Source organism: Macaca mulatta, chromosome 7 (assembly GCF_049350105.2).
Source record: "Macaca mulatta isolate MMU2019108-1 chromosome 7, T2T-MMU8v2.0, whole genome shotgun sequence".
Taxonomy (NCBI): domain Eukaryota; kingdom Metazoa; phylum Chordata; class Mammalia; order Primates; family Cercopithecidae; genus Macaca; species Macaca mulatta.
The window spans coordinates 180,506,321-180,526,975 of NC_133412.1; the positions used below are offsets into that span (position 1 = coordinate 180,506,321).

Genomic DNA, 20,655 nt, shown 5'->3' on the forward strand with positions numbered 1-20,655 from the left:
TTTGGGAAGACTCCGTACCATTTTCCATAGAGGTTGTCCTCGTCCACATTCTCATCTACAGTGTTGATGAGTTCCTGTTACTTGCCATCCTCACCAACATCTGATACTTTTGAGATTTTAGTAATAGTCACTGTGGCTTTTGTAAGATAATATCTTATTGTGGTTTTAATTTGCATTTCCCTGATGGTTAGTGATGTTGAGCATTGTTTATATATGTATTATCCATTTGTATGTGTTCTTTGGAAATGTCTACTCATGTCCTTTGCTCATTTTAATGGGGTTATTTAGTTCTTCTTCCCATTGTTGTTGTAGAGCTTAATTCCTTGTAAATTCTTCATATTAGTTTCTTGTCACAGGCAAGGTGTGCAAAAATTTTCTGTCATTCTGCAACTTGCCTGTTCACTCTGTTGCTGTGAAATATCTCTTTAGTTTAATTCTCATTTGTCTATTTTTTTCTTGGATGTGCTTTTGTGGTGTTAGTCATAAATTCTTTACCTAGGTCAATGCCCAGACGAGTTGTCCTGGTATTTTATTTGAGTACATTTATAGTTTGAGGTCTATATAGTTTGTATAGTTTGAGTACATTTATAGTTTGAGTCTTTAATTCATTTTGTGTTGAGTGTGTGTGTGTTGAGGGTAGGGGTCTAGTTTTGTTCTTCTGCATGTTGGTTTCCAATTTCCCCGGCACCATTTATTGAATGGGATATCCTTTTCTGGTGTATATTTTTGTTAATTTTTTTGTGAAGTTTGTCAAAGATCTTTTGGCTATAGATCGTGTGGCTCAATTCTGGGTTCTGTAAAATGTACCCGAGAGCCTTGATTCTCCCGAGGCCCCAGTACTGACCTGCTCACAGTTAGAACTCCGTTGACTCAGTGGTGTTTCGATGACTGTAGTGATTCAGTGTCATGGGGTGGTTTTCCTAAAATTGTGGACAATTCTGTTTTAATGTTCAAACATGTGCTAAAAATTTCATGATAAATGTGTTTTTGAATTTTCCTTTTCATTTCCACGTTACTCCTCGAACTTACTGAGATGGGTTTGTGATGTCAAGATGAGGCATTTTTCTTTCCAGGTGTTGGATTTTTTACTTATCTGGGTATTTATGGGCTCCCTGTGTGGAAATAAGCCTCATCCATCACACCTACCTGATGATATATTTAGAAATTTATTTGTGCACTGCCCCTGTGAGACACTCCATGATGATGACACATTTCATCTATTTTATTGTTTTATAAAAGTACTAGTGCACCTTCCACTCTAGAAGAGAAGATGCTATCTGGATTTTCGTAATTCCTCCTGCTCTCTCATCTTCACCTTCTTCCTCGACACCATTTCTGCAGTTTAAGAATGACATACGCCATAGACATTTGTACTTGGTCCCTTAAAGTGATATGAACCTAAGAAACTGATGGCCGCAGATCAGTGATGCATCCGGCTCAGGTAATAGGAGCCTTTCATGCTGAATCTTGTCACACAGGATACAGCCTCTGCTGTGTCCTGTAGAATTAAGCATAGAATAGACAGTTTCATTGCCAAAGGAAAAAAAATAGGGGGCAAAATGGGTGGTATGTCTCCAGCAAATACAATGCATAGCAAAACAAATTGCCATATGCTTTAAGCCCCCAGTGTAACCTTCTCCAGAAAAATCTTTTTCCTTCTCCGCTTACTGGGGCAGCAGAATCAGCTCCAAGGCTGCAGGCAGACGCACCGCTCCTGAGGCACTGCTAGGCCAAGCTCCCATGTCAAAGGCCTCATGCAGCCCTACACACAGGGCTTGCTGGGTGCTCCCAACCCAAGCCTCTGTTGGGTGGTTTCTTCCTCAAGATTTTAGAAACAGGTTTTCTAGTCTGTTAAAATAAAGGCAGTGGTCTGATGGTTTCTAAATAAATTTAAAGCTTATTTTTCTCCCTTCAAGAAGAATCATGTACATTTGCAGCCAAATAGCTCTATTATTCCAGATCATTAAATCTGAAAAATCTAACAGTATTCTTCAAATTTACTTGGGTCAATTCTCATTCTTTAAAACTGGAAATGTTTTTTTCATAGAGTATCTTAGGCTTCTTACTGAGTGATATTTGAGCCATATACTCAGTGTTCTTTGTAGAATACACTTTCTGATTTTTGCAATATGGATAGGTTGGGAATTTTCTAAGCCTTCAGCTTTTGTGTTCTTTTTAGTTTATAGTTTTTCTGATTTTAATTTATCTACCTCACTTATTATAAGCACTCAGGAGAAACCAAGCAAAATACCTTCAACACTTTACTTAGAATTATTCTCAGCTACTCACAAGTTCTCACTAGTCACAAGTTATCATCCACTAAATTTTATAACACAGTCCAGCCAAGTTCTTTTTAACAAATTTATGATAAGGATCACCATTCCTCCACTTTCCAAAACCACTCTACTCATTTCTGTCTATCAGAATGACCCTCAATATAAAAATTTCTTCATGTATGTCAATGGTATCCATCATTTTACACACAACCCAATTCCAAGCTACTTTGACAATGTTTAAATAATTGTAACATCAGAATTCCACTTCTGAACCCCAAATTTTCTTTCATCAGTTTAAGCTGCCATTACAAACTATCATACTTGTTGACTCACGCAGCATTCATTTTATTTCATTTATCCGTGCTGTGAACTCCAAGATCAAGATGCTGACAAGATAGGTTTTATTTTGAGCCTTCTACTTTTGGCTCAGAGCAGCCATCATATTGTTACTTGATCATATGATCTTTTCATATTAGGACGTGTGTGTGTGCCCGTGCGCTTGTGTGTGCGAGAGAGAGAGAGAGAGAGAATATATATAGAGACACTGTCAACTGAATCAGTCTGGGTCAGATGTGCACAGTTTTACAAGACGAGGGGGCATAACTGTGAAAACCATCAGGTTTTAAGTACCCCGACCCTGAGTGAGCGTCTCTCTTGGTTCCCATCAGAACTCAAAGCCTGTTCTAATCAGAGATTCCCATGGAGGTCTCTGCCCTGAGTCTAACTGGAAAACACTCTCCAGGTTCCCCTGAGAGTCCTCGGGACTTTCATCCTGCTGATCACAGGAGGATTATCCGCACCCAGAGTGGCACTGTTGTTTCTATGGAGGTGTGGATGTGTCTTCCTGTTACAAAAAACAAAGAAACAAAAAGGACAAAAACGTTTTGCATTTACAGACATGAACCGTTAGTACAGATTGTAAATCTGGAGACGTTCCCTGGGGAAATTTGACAATGAGGCAGCCGCAGACCATGACAGGAAGCCAGGCCTTAGCAGCACCGGCTCCTGCCCCGGAGACAGCCCCGAGCTCAGTGTCCGGGCGCCCCCTGGTGGTCACGGGGACCCCTGCAGGGAGGTTTGTGTCTGGGCGCCCCCTGGTGGTCACGGGGACCCCTGCAGGGAGGTTTGTGTCTGGGCTCACACTGACCTCCCCTCACTGTGTCTCTAGTACAGTAATACACGGCCGTGTCCTCGGCTCTCAGGCTGCTCATTTGCAGAGACAGCGAGTTCTTGGCGTTGTCTCTGGAGATGGTGAATCGGCCCTTCACGGAGTCAGCGTAGTATATGGTTTTACCAGTGTAACTAATATATGAGACCCACTCCAGCCCCTTTCCCGGAGCCTGGCGGACCCAGCTCATGTCGTAACTACTGAAGGTGAATCCAGAGGCTGCACAGGAGAGTCTCAGGGACCCTCCAGGCTGGACCAAGCCTCCCCCAGACTCCACCAGCTGCACCTCACACTGGACACCTGCAAATAAAGAGAAAGCCTGGTCAGAAACTGCCACACAAACCCACTGTTTCTCTCACTCATATCCACTCACACTCAATCTCTCAAGTTTTCCCTGAATCACCTTTTAAAATAGCAACAAGGAAAACCCAGCTCAGCCCCAACTCCATGGTGGGTCCTCTGTGTTCAGTGCTGATCCCCAGGTGGAAGTGCCTTGAAATCCAGGGCTAAGGCTCCTCTCTCAGAGCTGCAGGGTCAGGGTTGGGTCGGTTTTCATCAGTAGAGGGAGGACCCTATTTGCATGTCTCCTACTATATAGCAAGCTTCAGGGTGGGACGCTTGAGGAGTAGGCTGTACCTAGATAATAAGACGGTGCCCTGCAGAAGTTTGCAGATAATGATGGAATTTGGAAAATATGCTGCCTTATTATGAAATTGTACTGTGATAAGCACTTTGCCCTGATCACCCTATTTCATCTTTAAATATTTGTGTAAATTATGTTCTGTAGGAGTCAATATTTTCTCCATTTACAGATGTGGAAGTGAACCCACACGTGGTGGGGACTCTGTATGCATATAGGAGCTCCTGTCTGGAATGCGTGAAGCCCAGTATCTGGTCCTGTGCTCCTTGTCACTGGCTCTGACTGCTCCCTAAACCAACTCCAGGACAAAGCTGGACGTTCCTACTGTGGTTTTCAGAACCCACTTTCCGTAATAAGAGCATGTGTGATGTTGCCGCATTCCAGCTCTCACCTGAAAATGTGGAGAGAACCAGGGGCCAGGCACATTAATTTTCAGGTACTTGTCACATTTAACATATTTTTGTATCTTTCTATTATTCCATGCCTGTCTAAATTTCCATTTGTTTGCTTGTAATACATTCTACGTGGCTTAATTGAAAGATAATAAACTTCATATATTTAAAATGTACAATTAATAAACGTGATGTGACTGTCATCATTATCAAGAAAGTGGACAAGTGAATTCTTCTCAACATTTCCTCTTGTTCTGCTGTATTCCTCCTCCTCTCCCCTTCCCTTCTTCTCTTATTTCCCCTGGCAACCACCAATCTTCATTATATATTTTTTAGATATATCTTTATTTATCAGAATTTATAAAAATGAAGTTACATCGTATATATTCTTATTTGTTTGGCTTATTTTACTCAACATAAATACTCAGCTGTTTTACCTTGTTGTTCTGTGTCTCAGGCATTTATTTATTATAAATGATGGGTAGTATTTTAGTGAATAAATTTACCATAGTTTGTTTTTCTATTAAGCAGCTATACAATATTTGCTTTCTTCATTACTCTGGGTCTTACCAAAAAAATCTGCAACTCAGTTTTGAAATGTACATAGATGAAGAATGTATTTTGCTTATTTTTTTAAAACAACAGCATCAAAAATAACAGATAAACAGAGAAGATGGGGTTTTGCAAATTTTAAAAAATATTTGAAATACTTGAAGTTTTAAGAGAAACATCAAATCTGAAATCCAGGGAGTGGCAAGTTCTTGTAGGCAGTAACAAGGCCAGGGTATGAGCTGAACTGGGGCAGAGTCTGGCATATAAAATGTGGGCTACTACAAGATGAAAACACACATATATATTGGATTGCTTGAAGTCAAGTGTGTTAAATCTATTGTGTGAATTTCTCAGGGACCACATACTGAAGAGCTTTCCTATCCTCTTGAATCATTTTTTCCCAATAATGGGGAAAGTCACAAAAATCTTTCTCTGCCAATGTGTCTGTCTGAGAGAGAAAAAAGAACCCACACTCTGAAATGCATTTGGACCCACCTCCTTTATCCCCATTGCAGAACTAAGAAATTACTCTGCAAGGGCAAGCCACCAAAACCAGTATCTTAGGGGCGCTCGGGCAATCCCTTAGGAACTGAGATGGGAAAATAGGTCTTCACCTAAGTTCCTTTGAGAACTACCTCCCCCTTTCTTACTGAATCAGAGCCTTAATCTCCAGGTCAGTTCAGCAAATCTGGAAGGTGATAACACCATAATAGAACATTGGAGCTGTGGGAGGGAACAACTGGGGAAAACAAGAGGACTCTCCTCAGGGAAAAGAGCAAGAACACACAGACGGACATCTCATCTGGAGGAAGTTCAGAAACACTGGAAAGCTGACACCCAGACTCAGGATCACAATATGGACCCATGACAGGTCAGAAAACATCCCTTTATTCTATGCCTTCAACCAATTTTACAATTGTCAGTTGAATATGATATCTTTTTTAAAATTATACTTTAAGTTCCAGGGTACATGTACACAACGTGCAGGTTTGTTACATATGTATGCATGTGCCATGTGGGTGTTCTGCACCCGTTAACTCGTCATTTACATTAGATACATTACATATCTCCCAATACTATCCCTCCCCCTCCCCCACCCCACGACAGGCCCCGGTGTGTGATGTTCCCCTTCCTATGTCCAAGTGTTCTCATTGTTCAATTCCCAACTATGAGTGAGAACATGCGGTGTTTGGTTTTCTGTTCTTGCGATAGCATGGTCAAAATGATGGTTTCTAGCTTTATCCATGTCCCTACAAAGGACATGAACTCATCCTTTTTATGGCTGCATAGTATTCCATGGTGTATATGTGCCACATTTTCTTAATCCAGTCTGTCATTGATGGAAATTTGGGTGGTTCCAAGTCTTTGCTATTGTGAATAGTGCCGCAATAAACATACGTGTGCATGTGTCTTTATAGCAGCATGATTTATCATTCTTTGGGTATATGCCCAGTAATAGGATGACTGGGTCAATTGATATTTCTAGTTCTAGATCCCTGAGGAATCACCACACTGTCTTCCACAATGGTTGAAGTAGTTTACAGTCCCATCAACAATGTAAAAGCATTCCTGTTTCTCCACATCCTCTCCAGCACCTGTTGTTTCCTGACTTTTTAATGATCACCATTCTAACTGGTGTGAGATGGTATCTCAATGTGGTTTTGATTTGCATTTCTCTGATTGCCAGTGATAATGAGCATTTTTTCATGTGTATGTTGGCTGCATAAATGTCTTCTTTTGAGAAGTGTCTGTTCATACATTCATACCCTTTGCCCACTTTTTGATGGGGTTGTTTGATTTTTTCTTGTAAATGTAAGTTCTTTGTAGATTCTCAATCTTAGCCCTTTGTCAGATGGGTAGCTTGTAAAAATTTTCTCCCATTCTGTAAGTTGCCTGTTCAATCTGATGATAGTTTCTTTTGCTGTGCAGAAACTCTTTAGTTTAATTAGATCCCATTTGTCAATTTTGGCTTTTGTTGCCACTGCTTTTAGCGTTTTAGTCATGAAGTCCTTGCCCATGCCTATGTCCTGAATGGTATTCCCTAGGTTTTCTTCTAGGATTTTTATGGTTTTAGGTCTAACATTTAAGTATTGAATCCATCTTGAATTAATTTTTGTATAAGGTGTAAGGAAGGCATCCAGTTTCAGCTTTCTACGTATGGCGAGCCAGTTTTCCTAGCACCATTTATTAAATAGGGAATCCTTTCCCCATTTTTTGTTTTTGTCAAGTTTGTCAAAGATCAGATGGTGGTAGATGTATGGTATTACTTCCAAGGGCTCTATCCTGTTCCACTGGTCTATATCTCTGTTTTAGTACCAGTACCATGCTGTTTTGGTTACTGTAGTCTTGTAGTATAGTTTGAAGTCAGGTAGCATGATGCCTCGAGCTTTGTTCTTTTGGCTTAGGATTGTCTTGGCAATATGGGCTCCTTTTTGGTTTCATATGAACTTTAAAGTAGTTTTTTTTCTTTTTCCAATTTTGTGAAGAAAGTCATTGGTAGCTTGATGGGGATGGCATTGAATCTATAAATTACCTTGGGCAGTATGGCCGTTTTCACAATATTTATTCTTCCTATCCATGAGCCTGGAATGTTCTTCCATTTGTTTGTGTCCTCTTTTATTTCATTGAGGAGTGGTTTGTAGTTCTCCTTGAGGAGGTCCTTCACATCCCTTGTAAGTTGGATTCCTAGGTATTTTATTCTATTTTAAGCTATTGTGAATGGGAGTTCACTCAGGATTTGCTATCTGTTTGTCTGTTATTGGTGTATAGGAATGCTTGTGATTTTTGCACAATGATTTTGTATCCTGAGACTTTGCTGAAGTTGTTTATCATCTTAAGGAGATTTTGGGCTGACACGATGGGGTTTTCTAACTATACAATCATGTCATCTGCAAACAGCTACAATTTGACTTCTTCTTTCCTTAATTGAATATGCTTTATTTCTTAATATGTTCTGGAAAACCCGGCAAAATGGACACATTAGGGAACTCTTAGAGGAATTCCTATATCCCAGATTCCGTGCAAGTATAAAGATGGAAGTCAATGCAAAAAGAGGTAACACTGAAGCTAAGAAAACCTGCCACACCATATCATATCCTCAGAAGAGAAAACTGCTGAGAGAGCCACAGATGTTATCAAAAATATCAAGGCTTAGCCTCTGATCTTAAATACAAATGAATGAGAAAACATCATTATCAACTTTGCTTAGATAATTTATGCCAGATTATTTCAAATGAATATTTGTTGCATTTCAACTCTACAGTTTATAGACAAACTGGTTATCAGATTAAATAAACAAATTGAGGGAATAGCAGAGGTTAATTCTTGATGAGGTGTGACCCAGCTAGCCACAAAATCCTGGGAGAACCCTAACATTGGGACCTAGACGGAAACCAAGCCGCAGGGCCCTTTGGACACATTTAGGTAAACTTTCCTTACCGGGATGTGAATGTATTTTATTTATCATCTGTCTGTTCTCCATGTCTTGAAATAATTCCTTGAGAAAAGGCTACAGGCCTTTCAGATGATTAAAAACTTTTGTATTTTGTATTTTTAGCCTCTAACCTGCCAGGGGTTGCATGAATTGAGTGAAGTACACCCATGAAAGGAACTATTATAAAGTGATTCTGTGATGCATGGCTGATACTAAAGCATGGCATTGTTATAACCTCCCATAATCTTCCACATAAGTTTAGAAGAATTATATTCTTACATTAAAATTATCATAATTTTAATAAACCCTGAAACTCCCTTGGACAAATGTACTCCTGCTAGCACTGTGGCATTATGGTCCTTTGCCCCAAGGATGCTTCTGTTATTGTCCTATGACTTGGTAGCTGGAAAAAATACATTTAGAGGTTTTACCTCCAATACTAGCCTGTGATCCTGAGGAGATGGCCTAACCCGAGGAGAGGGAGGCTCCAGGTCATATGGACTCACATGAGGTGTCCGCTTTTGCCCATCCTGCAGCCACTCCCAGAAGTCTTCAGGAGACAGGGGTGCAGATGGTCCTTCGAGACGATCAAATGAGATCTGGAACTGAAGAAAAAGATAATGATCTGGGATAAATTTTAAAAAATTAAAATAAAAAATTTTAAATTCACAAATTATGGTTGTTTATATTTACCAGGTAATAAGCAATGTTATGATTTGTGAATACAATATGGAATAACTAAGATAATTAAGAAATGATTAAGATAATTATCATTTATCACTTCAAATTCTTATCATTTATTGTGACAACCACATTTGAAATGACCATTATTGAACAGTAGTTAAATGAACAAATATAAATTAATTGATGTAAATAATTAAAAATAACCAAAATCAATTATCAAATACTCTAATAATTTACATTTAACTCATCAGTAAGTTTTATTTTTAGGACAAATTTTTAGAATTAATTTATTGCAATGTTTATTATGAATTCCTACACATATATGCATATGTCTGTGTATTTACACATTTTTCTTTCTTTCTTCTTTTTAATTTTTTTGAGACCGAATTTTGCTCTGTTGCCCAGGCTGGAGTGCAGTGGTGCCATTTTAGCTCACTGCAATCTCTGCCTTCTGTGTTCAAGTGATTCCCCTGCTTCAGCCTACCGAGTAGCTGGGATTAAAGGCACGCGCCAATACGCCCAGATAAGTTTTGCATTTTTAGTAGAGACGGAGTTTCACTACGTTGCCCAGGCTGGTCTCGAACTCCTGGCCTCAAGTGAAACGTCCCCCTAGGGTTTCCAAGGTGCTGGGATTACACGCGTGAGCCACCGCGCCTGGACTATACATCTTTCTATGGTTATAAATTTATGTCCCTATAGCTTTGTAGCTGCTGATGTCAACAAATGTTAATAAAACTCTGGAAGAATCGGTGCAAATAGGAATGTTTATTTCATTAAAGTGTATACTTACATATATATATAATTTTTAAATTACTAAAATTTAAATACTAACAATAATAAACTCATAATAAACACAAGTAATAAAATGTTACAGCCTAGAATGCTCCAGAGTCCGGCAAACACAAACCTGACTTTTCCAGCTAATGAGAAAGGAAACCTCCCCCTGCACCTGCTCCTGGGACCTGTCCCGTCCTCAGTGGGTCCCGAGCGCCCCCTGGAGGCCCCGCGCGCCCCTGCAGGGGGGTTTGTGTCTGGGCTCACACTGACCTCCCTTCACTGTGTGTCTAGTACAGTAATACACGGCCGTGTCCTCGGTTTTCAGGCTGCTCATTTGCAGACTGGCGATGCTTTTGGAATCATCTCTTGAGATGGTGCATCTGCCTTTCACAGATGCGGACTATTCTGTTGTGCCACCGTTAGCTTTGTTTCTAATTAAATCTACCCACTCCGGCCCCTTCCCTGGAGCCTGGCGGACCCACTGCATGTAGTAGTCACTGAAGGTGAATCCAGAGGCTGCACAGGAGACTCTCAGGGACCCGCCAGGCTGGAACAAGCCTCCCCCAGACTCCACCAGCTGCACCTCACACTGGACACCTGCAAACACAGAGACACCCGCATCAGAAACTGCCACCCATAACCACTGTTTCTCTCACTCACGTCCACTCACACTCAGTGTCTCTAGTTCACCATGAATTACCTTTTAAAATAGCAACAAGGAAAACCCAGCTCAGCCCAGACTCCATGGTTGGTCTTCTGTGTTCAGTGCTGGTCACCAAGTGGAAACTCCTGGGAATCCCAGGCAGGGGCTCCTCTCCCAGAGCTGCAGGGTCAGGGCTGGGCTGGTTTTCATCAGCAGAGGGAGGACGATATTTGCATATCTCCTACTATATGGCAAGCACTGGGGTGGGACGCCTGAGGAGAAGATGGTCCCCAGATGAGATGACTGTGCCTTGCAGGAGTTTAGTGACTATGATGATGTTTGGAAAATATGCTGCCTCATTATAAAATTATGCTGTGATAAACACTGTGAAATGATCACCCTATTTTATATGTACATATTTGTGCAAATTATGTTTTGTCAGAGCCAATGGTTTCTCCATGTACCAATGCTAAGTATGTGTCTAAGAGCTCATGTCTGGGATGAGTAAGCCCCGATACCTGAGCCTGTGCTCCTCATCACTGGCCCCAATTACTCCCTGAAACAACTCCAGGACAGAGGTGGATGTGCCTAGTGTGATAACAAATGAGATACTTTGTTTAGAATTGATTACTTTTTTATAATTTATGTTCCCCCTTTAGGCAGCACCACAGAAGAATGTTCTCAGAATCCTTCCCGATCCTCTATGAGTTCCTGGTGCAGCTCCTGGAGGAAAAGCTTGCGTGGGGAGGGAACCCTCCTCATGTGCAGCCCAGAGGCTGTCCCGTCACCTCACCCACCACTGTCCTTCAGTCACTTCCTGAACAATTATGAGTTAACCTTCCTGAAACATGTGGCATTTGGCAGTGTCTTTCCCAGGTAAGAAAATACTTCCGTTCTGTTTATCCCTGCAGGCCCCTGTCCCTTCCTGGAGCACGGCTTGCAGTTGAGTGTGTGGCGGTGGATACTTGGTGGGAGGAGGTTTGTGAGCATCTTGTCGCCTTCCCGAGTGCGCCCCTCATGGGGTTGACACTGACAAGCGCGCGATGGGCTTGCTCAGCTGGAGGATGACAGGTACTTTTGTAACCTGTGACCCCTGTGAGGCTCTCCCGCTGCAAGACCAATCAGACTCAGGCCTCTGACTAAAGTGCAGCCAGCAAAGGATACAGTGCCCAACCCTGAGAGCTCCTTCCAGGTGCCCAACCACTTTGTAAAGGAAGCTGTTTTCCTGCCTGGATCCCATGCACGTGTTTGCATTTTCTGCACAAGGGGCTTTATCCAGAAAAGAGCTTATCATGTTTAGAATCCAGCTGAAGGGAATTATTCACGAAGTCCCTCCTGACCCAAGTCTCCACTTCTCATTAAAGGTCATTATTTATGGGATTCACCAGAAGCTGCTGGCTTTCCGAGGCACAGACCTGCCTCTATACCAGTGTCCCCAACCTTTTTGACGTCAGGGAACCGTTTCGTGGAGGACAATTTTTCCATGGATGAGGGCGGCGGGTGGTTACGGGATGAACCTGTTCCACCTGCAATCATCAGGCATTAGATTCCCATAGGGAGCGCTCAGCCTAGATTCCTTGCATGGGCAGTTCACAATAGAATCTGCTTGTAGGATAATCTAACGTGCAGCTGATCTGACGGGAGGCGGAGCTCAGGCAGTGATGCTCGCTCGCCTGCACTCAACTGCTGCTGTGTGACCTGGTTCCTAACACAACACACACCTTAACGGATCCACAGCGTGGGGATTGGGGACCCCAGCTGTAAACACTTGGAAACCTTACCCTAGGGGAGGGGGCCTATAAAACCAGGAGAAACAGGAGCTCCAAGTCAATGTACATTTTATGGATGCTTGAGGAAAGAGTGCAAAGAGCAATGGCCCCGCCCGCTTTCCCTCTACCTGGCGTAATTCCCCGTGACCCACTTGAAGAACCTGGGGTACATCAAGGTAGCTTAGGCTTGTTACACCAGGGACCACCAGAAAAGGAAACAATGAATGTGTCCACGTGGGTTCATCCGTTGCAAGTTATTTATTACTTCAGTGCAGGGTGTTGATCATGGAGAAGGCTGTGCATGTCTTGGGCAGGAGTACGTGGGAACTCTGTTTATTCTACTCAACTTTGCTGTGAGCTTAAAAAGGGCTTTCACATAAATGCAGTGTAAAGGGAGTGGCAAAGACATTTAGGAAGAAATGTCGGCCACTTCTTAGAACTTATATTTAGTCTTACCTTGTGATCAAGTAATCCTGCTCCAAGTGATGTATCCATTCAGTTTTAAAATGTGTGTCCCCAAAAGCCTCCATGGGAATGTTTGCATCAGCCTGATTGATGGCCGCCTTTCCCACTCCATGAATGTTACTTACAGTGTGAAAGTTGAAAATAATATTTCCTATATAATTAGAGTGTATACGTCTTTCTATTGCTTCTTTTCGTCAGTTACTTAACCCATTTTCTAAACATGTTTAAACCTCATAAATCCTGTCATCTCCTCAGCCCCAGCACAGCTGCCTCCTCCCTCAGGGTTTCTGACACTCTCAGGATGTGGTTTTCACACTGTGTCTGTTGCACAGTAATACACGGCCGTGTCCTCAGATCTCAGGCTGCTCAGCTCCATGTAGGCTGTGCTCGTCGATGTGTCTCTGGTCATGGTGACTCTGCCCTGGAACTTCTGTGCATAGTTTGTGCCACCAGTTTTTGGGTTGATTTCTCCCATCCACTCAAGCCCTTGTCCAGGGGCCTGTCGCACCCACTGCATGTAGTAGTCAGTGAAGGTGTATCCGGAAGCCTTGCAGGAGACCTTCACTGAGGATCCAGGCTTCTTCACCTCAGCCCCAGACTGCACCAGCTGCACCTGGGAGTGGGCGCCTGTGGAGAGGACACAGGAGTGTATGAGATCTCACTTGACCGGACCCAGTCCCCTCATCAGCCCTGGAACTGAGGATTCTCTTACCTGTAGCTGCTGCCACCAAGAGGAGGAGCCTCCATGTCCAGTCCATGGTGAGGTGCTGTGCTCTGGGGCTTCTGTAGGGGAGGGATGTGGTTGTTGTGTGATGCTCTCTGGACAAGGACAGATCTGTATTTACTTCGGTAGACACCAGTGCATTTGCATATTCATGAGGCAGGTATTTCATAGCTCAGGCCACCCCACCCTGGGGAAGAAGATAGGTGACACGTGGACCACGCCACAGCGGGATACAGAGCTCCATGCCATGATCATTGGTTAATGATCATGCTCAGATGTCCATGAAGACAGAACTCGTCTTACAGAAACCCAGAATCTCACAGGACATGGTCCTCAATGTGATTCCTTGTTCCTGTGGCTCACTGTCAAGGTGAACTTTCCCTGAGCCTTGCCCTCTGCCCATCTAACTTCTGGGATGAGTGTGTCTCCCGATAGTAACACCCACTGAGTTAATAAAACAACCCCTCAATTCCTGACTATAAATACATTTGAAGGGTCTAGACATTTCTTCTTTTAAAGGTGGTTTACATTAATTTTTGAAGTAGGTATAGACTACATATACAAGAGAATACTTGTATATGTACACATCAGTACTCGCTAAATATTTATTTATTTAACACATCAGTACTTGCTAAATATTTATTTAACTTTTATGTCATCATTGCTTTGAAATAAGGAATATCCAGTCCCTAAGAGGAAACCCCTCCTCAGTCTCCTGTATTCCTGCTCGAGGGCTGGATCCTGTGCAGGGTGCATCCCAAAACCCACTGAAGCTCAGCTTCCGCCCTGCATGGAAGTTCCTGTCTGGTCTTACAGAGAATTATTCCCCCAGCATCTCAAGCCTAGTAAGAAGTGGCTGTGCCCTGGCTCATAATGCTCCTTCAGCGACAGCGATTACTTCTCACAACACCTCTTAGAATAGAAAATAGGCCTTAGAAAACCCAACATAATCTACAGGGAGACCTCAGCACAGCAAGCGAGGAATCACTAAAGCCACCAGGGAGCCCCTTCCCTGGAGCTCCAGATGCACTGATACGGTCCAGACACATGAGAAGTCGTGGAACTGATGACAAATTTGGGGCAGCCTGTTTTATATGATTCTCTGGTTGAAGATTATGTCAGATTATTACTTTACACACAGACCCTATGTCTCAAAGTCCCCCACCACACACACACACACAGACACAGACACACACACACACAGACCCTATGTCTCAAAGTCCCCCACCACACACACACACACAGACACAGACACACATACACACACAGATCCTATGTCTAAAGTCCCCCACCACACACACACACAGACACAGACACACACACACACAGACCCTATGTCTCAAAGTCCCCCACCACACACACACACACACAGACACAGACACAGACACACATACACACAGACCCTATGTCTCAAAGTCCCCCACCACACACACACACACAGACACAGACACACACACACACAGTGGCATATTTGCACAGTAATGAGCCTCAAATTTGCCCTCCTTCCTAGTGTCTTGCCAAAGAGAAGTGCTTCCAACTCTGACCCTTGTCCTGTTATGTTTGTTGTTGTTGCTGTTGTTTTTGTTTTATTGTTTTGTTTTTTTTTTTTTCAAACAGAGCTAAAACAAGCTCAGTACTACAGAGATTGGAAACGTGTCTTCTCCTTGTTTTTGCCCATTCTCACCTGGGAACCCTGCAGATGCCCCACGAGATGCAGATCTAGGGCCACTGAGGGAGAGGGTCGTGACCTTGGTCCTGAAGCTGTTGGTCTCAGAGGCTTTAAATCGCTTCATTCTCCTTGACTTGTTCTCTCCCACTGCCTTTGGTTTCCCTGAGTTCTAGTCCTTGGACAGAGTCTGTGCATTGCCACACTTTTCTCTCTAATCCAGATTAATCATGTTGTTGAGGAGGTGATTATTGGGTAGGGGAGCAGTATATATTCTTGAAATTGAATTTCAATGGTTTCTTGCTGTTCTTTCTCCAAGTTTCACCATTTACAAGCAGTCTCCAGTGGTACAGCAGATTTTCCTCCATCCTGTACTCCCACTCCTGGATGCAGCATCCACACATAATTTTCTTGAGTCTTATCCCAGTTGTTTTATTAATTGTACCCCATTTCCCTGACACAGGGAGGCTCAGATGAAGCTGTCTGGGATGGAAATTAATCCCTTCCGCTCACATAGAATAAAGATCTTGAAAAGTATTTTTTCTCTGTAGAGTCTGTCTGGAGGAAGATCTGAGCATATTTGTCAGAGAATAGTTCTCCTGATGACAGAGCCATGAGACAACTTATTGGGATTGTCATCTTGAGGACCCAGACGTTTCTGGAGGGAATTCCATAACTGTGGGGTGTGTGGTCCCCAGGAGATCTTACCCTAACCCTATCCACATCTGTCTTCCAGATATTGATGAAATTACCATGGAACTATTCCCACCAGTTTGTGCTGCTAACCGAAGAATCACCCAATTTATAAATTTAGAAAGGAGACTTTATTTCTGATAAAGAGTTGAAGCTGTAGGGCAGCCATCCTAACAGGTTGAGAAGCAAAGCCTCCCACAGAGACTGTGAGCAGGCACTTCAAGATAGGGAGAGATGACAAATGAATTCAAACAAATGGATTGGCCAAGTGGACACACTCAGCAGCCTATAGAAGGAGCTATGGATATTCACAAGGCATGCAGGCTCCATATGTAATAAGCAAACACACATGCTACATGCATTTCAGGTTTGCGTTGGGGTGAAGACTTAAGAACTAAATGAATTGCAGTTGGGCCCTGCACATCAAAAGGGCTTTGTGCAGGGACAGAAAGACACACAGTGCACAGCCTCAAGGAACTGGCCAGGACAAGTCCAAGGTCAGTGGTTTCTTCTCAGAGAAAGTTACAGAAATCCAATTGTCCAATCAATGCTCTATTTATGGCTGTGGAACAGGGGCACAGCTACCCGATGCCTGGCGTTCCATGAGCTGCAAATGTTTTAATATTGCTTGTCTCAGGACTAGTGCTCGTTTAACTGTTACAGAAACAGAAAAACCCCTGTGGAAGTTACAACATATTCTATTTTTTTTAACTGTAGGGATGATTGACTAAATCCTTGCCCGGTGTGACCTTAGGTCTTGTTTACAATTTGGTATCTTATTGCCACAGAAAGTTTGTTCCATCAGACTGGTGATCACTATTGTAATGTCTTTCTAGCTTTGGGGTCCAGGTTTTCCTGCAATTTCATTTCTTCAACTCATATAAGAAATCATTGACAATCAATTTTCCAGGCTTATATTCTTGTAAGAATGTGGGTGATGATTGACATGCTCTTTACATATTGAAGCAGAAACCAGAAGTAGCTTCAGACATCACCAGTGACCCGACAGAAGCAGCAGGAATCTCATCTCATTAAGTGTAAGTGGCACCACACATGTAGCTGAACGTGCAGGGACACAGAATACCCACAGCACGAGACACATATGATAAGTTTTCATGATTCTGGGGCTCTGCTCAGGAATCTGGAATTCACATGGCACTACAGGGATGGACTCAGTTGTCTCTCGGGTGATACTGTGTTTTGGAAGCTTATTTCCACTCCTGCAGTGGATCCAGTAGCTGTACCCGGGTCGGCACCCCTGAAACAGAAACTCTCATTAATTAAACACAGGACCCACCAATAAGAAAGCTGTCCCCAGGGAAGGTGCAGAGCAGGGACCTCTGCGTTTGGGAACCTGCGGCTGTACAGGGAGGTCAGGAGTGTGACCCATTTCCTTCTCCTCCCCCTGCTGGCTGCACCGGGAGCTTTACATTGCAAGTATATAAAATACGTGATAGTTATAGGGAAATGCAATACTAAGATGAAGGAATGAGGAAACCGACATGAAATTAAAATAAATCTAATACATTAAATAAATGTAAAACACTATAAGAGATTATTATGGAAAAGACAACAAACAAATATTAAAAACCTATGTGTGTATGTGTGTGAGGTAATATTCTTGTAAACTGAATCATAATTTATGTATAAAGTTATTCAAATTGATACAGAATATTCGCATTTGATTCCCAAAAAGATGGAGAAGGATCTGGCACCAGGACTCCAGGGCCATGCTAGTGATTTCCCCTCCTATACCCTGAGGACACGGTGCTTCCAACTCTGAGGATCAGGCTGCCGAAATTGACTGTGTGAGAAGAGAAAGTGGGATTTTCTGTGGGAAAAGACTGGTGTGAACACAATTTTCAAGTAAATAAATTTATTATACCATGAGACACACTTCCATCATGTTGACAGTGTGTGGATTTTGACATTAACATTATTATCAATATTGTTGGGATGTTCCCTGGAAAATGATCAATTGTTACAGAATCAACTTGAGTCGTTTTCATTTCAGTTTTTTCACACTTCCAGCTAAATTCACCAAGTTTACTGTGTTAGAGTTTGGAAAGTTTAGGGCATGGGTCACCAAAATGTAGTGGAAGGTCTCCCGATGGTTTGATATGGTTCAAGGAGGACCCAGGGTTTGTCCAGAAGCTCCCCTCCTTGTCTAGTCCACATCTACTCCTCAGTGAGCCCCTTCCTACCTGAGTCCTGAGCATCTCTGTGGTCCTGGGCAGTGCACATCTGGGGCATCTGTTTCCTAGATGTGCATCCTGAGCAGAAGTGCTGCTGTCCCTAAGGCTTGAAAGGGAGCTGGGCCTCTATCGACCCAGGAGGCCCCACCCTGAGCACTGGGATTCCTCCCACAAGGAGACAGAGTCAGCTGAGTGCCCCCCACTTCACAGAACTACTAGGAGGCAATTTTAGTCAAATTCTAACACACTTTGACTATGCAATCCAGCAATCATGTTTTTAAGTGTTTATCTAACTGACTTTAAAAGTATGTCCACAAAGAAAAGCATACATGAATAATTACAATAGCTTCATTTATATTTTCCCAAAACTATAAACCTTCAAAAAGTTAGTCTGTAGGTGAATAAACAATCTGGTACATTCACATAATGGAATAATTTTGCCGTTATAAAGAACAGCTATCAAATCCTGAAAGCACATGAATGAAACTTAAATGCATATTTTTAAGTAAAATAAACCAGTCTGATAAAGCTACACAATATATAATTTAATTTACCCGATAATCTGGAGAAGGCCAAACATTAAACAAAGTAAAAAAAGTTTGTATTTGCTAGGAATTTGGGTAGAAGGTGAGAATGTATAAAAAATAGAAGACTTTAAAGGATGACAAAACCATCACATGTAATATTGCAATGGTAGATATGTGATGTCATAAATTTGTCAAATTCCACACAATGTACAGCAGGAAGGCTAGACCTTACTTTATAAAAAATTAAAAGTAAATAAGAGATTAAGGATCCCAACATGGAATGCAGACTATACAGAAAATATCTGATGTCTGTATAAATGCATAAAACCATTTCACTTAATAAAGCAGGTCAAAAAAGCTGCTAAATAGCTTTAGAAATAATAAAGTGAATAATACTAAAAATTAAAGAAACTGCATGTCAGCACTGTCTAGTTGATGTGAAGTTCCTCTAGTTGATGATGAAGTTCCACAAAGGAGCGCAGCTTGCCAATTGTGATTCTACGCTACGGGAATTCCAGAATTAGACAACACAGGGAATAGATCATGTGCATGGTGCAAGTTCATGGTAGATCTGCCATTCTGGGGTCAGGAGGATGGTGGCCCTCTTCTCACAGCTCCAGTAGGTGGTGCCCCAGTAGGGACTCTGTGTGGGGGCTCCCACCCCACATTTCCCTTCCACACTGCCCTAGCAGAGGTTCTCCATGAGAACCCTGCCCCTGGAGCGAACTTCTGCCTGGACATCCAGACTTTTCCATACATCCTCTGAGATCTAGGCAGAGGTTCCCAAACCCTAAATTTTGGACTTCTGTGCACTGGCAGTCTCAACACTATGTGGAAGGTGCCGAAGCTTTAGGTTTGTACCTTCTGAAGCCATGGCCCAAGCTCCACATTGTCCCTTTTCAGCCACAGGAGGAGCAATTGGGACTCAGGTCACCAAGTCCCTAGGCTGCACACAGCGTGGGGACTGACTGCACACAGCATAGGGACACTGGGCCTGCCCAACAACACCACTTTTTCCTCCTAGGTCTCTGGGCTGAGGGGCTGTGGTAAAGTCCTCTGACATGCCACAGAGACATTTTTCTCATTGTCTTTGAGGATTAACATTCAGTTCCTCGTTACTTAAGCAAATTTTTGCACCAGCTTGAATTTCTCCTTAGTAAATGGTATTTTCTTTCTATTGCATTATCAGGTTGCAAATTTTTCTACTATTCATGGTCTGCATTCCTTATGAAACTGAATGTATTTAACAGCACACAAGTCAATTATTGAATGTTTTCCTGCTTAGAAATTTCTTCCACTAGATAACCTAAAACATCTTTCTCAAGTTCAAAGTTCCACAAATCTTTAGGGCAAGGGCAAAATGCCAACAGTCTATTTGCTAAAACATAACAAGAGTAACATTTGCTCCAGTTCCCAACAAGTTCCTCATCTCCATCTGAGACCACCTCATCCTGGATTTCATTGTACGTATCATTATCAGTATTTTGAAAAATGTTCTTCAACAAGTCTCTAGGAATTTCCAAACTGCCCCACATTTTCTTGTATTTTCTGAGCCTTCCAAAGTGTTCCAACCTCTGCCTGTTACCCAGTTCCAGGGTCGTGTCCACATTTTTCAGTATCTTTTCAGCAGGACCCCACTCCTGGTACCAATTTACTGTATCAGTCCATATTCATGCTGCGGATAAAGACATACCTGAGACTGGGAAATATGCACAAGGAAGAGATACAATTGACTTACATTTCCACTTGGCTGGGGAGGCCTCACTATCATGGTGGAAAGTTAAATCTATGTCTCACATGGTGGCAGACAAGAGATTTTTTGCAGAGAAACTACTCTTTTTCATTAAAAAATCGGATCTCATGAGACTTATTCACTATCACAAGAACAGCATGGAATAGACTTGCCCCTGTGATTCAGTTTTCTCCCACCAAGTCCCTCCCACCACACATGGAAATCATGGGAGTACAAGTCAAGATGAGATTTGGTTGGGGACACAGAAACAAACCATATCAATTACAATGATTAAAAAATTGTAGGTGGCATTGGTAGT

At 42.4% G+C, this 20,655-nt stretch overlaps 2 long non-coding RNA genes and 2 gene segments (V, D, J or C); 2 read left to right on the forward strand and 2 right to left on the reverse strand.

Annotated features, from left to right (window-relative positions):
- Nucleotides 1–3,198: 3,198 nt before the first annotated feature.
- The window catches only part of LOC720890 (immunoglobulin heavy variable 3-48-like), a 109,134-nt gene continuing 91,677 nt past the window's right edge, over nucleotides 3,199–20,655 (reverse strand). Inside the window, 1 exon segment of the V gene segment in view lies at nucleotides 3,199–3,744. Within this exon segment, the coding sequence occupies nucleotides 3,305–3,744 (440 nt within the window).
- LOC144330508 (uncharacterized) lies at nucleotides 4,068–9,176 on the forward strand. The gene is made up of 3 exons (XR_013396769.1): nucleotides 4,068–4,520; nucleotides 5,702–5,899; nucleotides 8,905–9,176. It is a non-coding gene; the product is annotated as an uncharacterized LOC144330508 (long non-coding RNA).
- On the reverse strand, nucleotides 12,976–13,692 carry LOC106999620 (immunoglobulin heavy variable 1-2-like). The segment is given in 2 exon segments: nucleotides 12,976–13,426; nucleotides 13,512–13,692. Coding segments are annotated over 2 exon segments (498 nt in total).
- On the forward strand, nucleotides 13,161–17,767 carry LOC144330501 (uncharacterized). The gene is made up of 2 exons (XR_013396757.1): nucleotides 13,161–14,679; nucleotides 14,940–17,767. It is a non-coding gene; the product is annotated as an uncharacterized LOC144330501 (long non-coding RNA).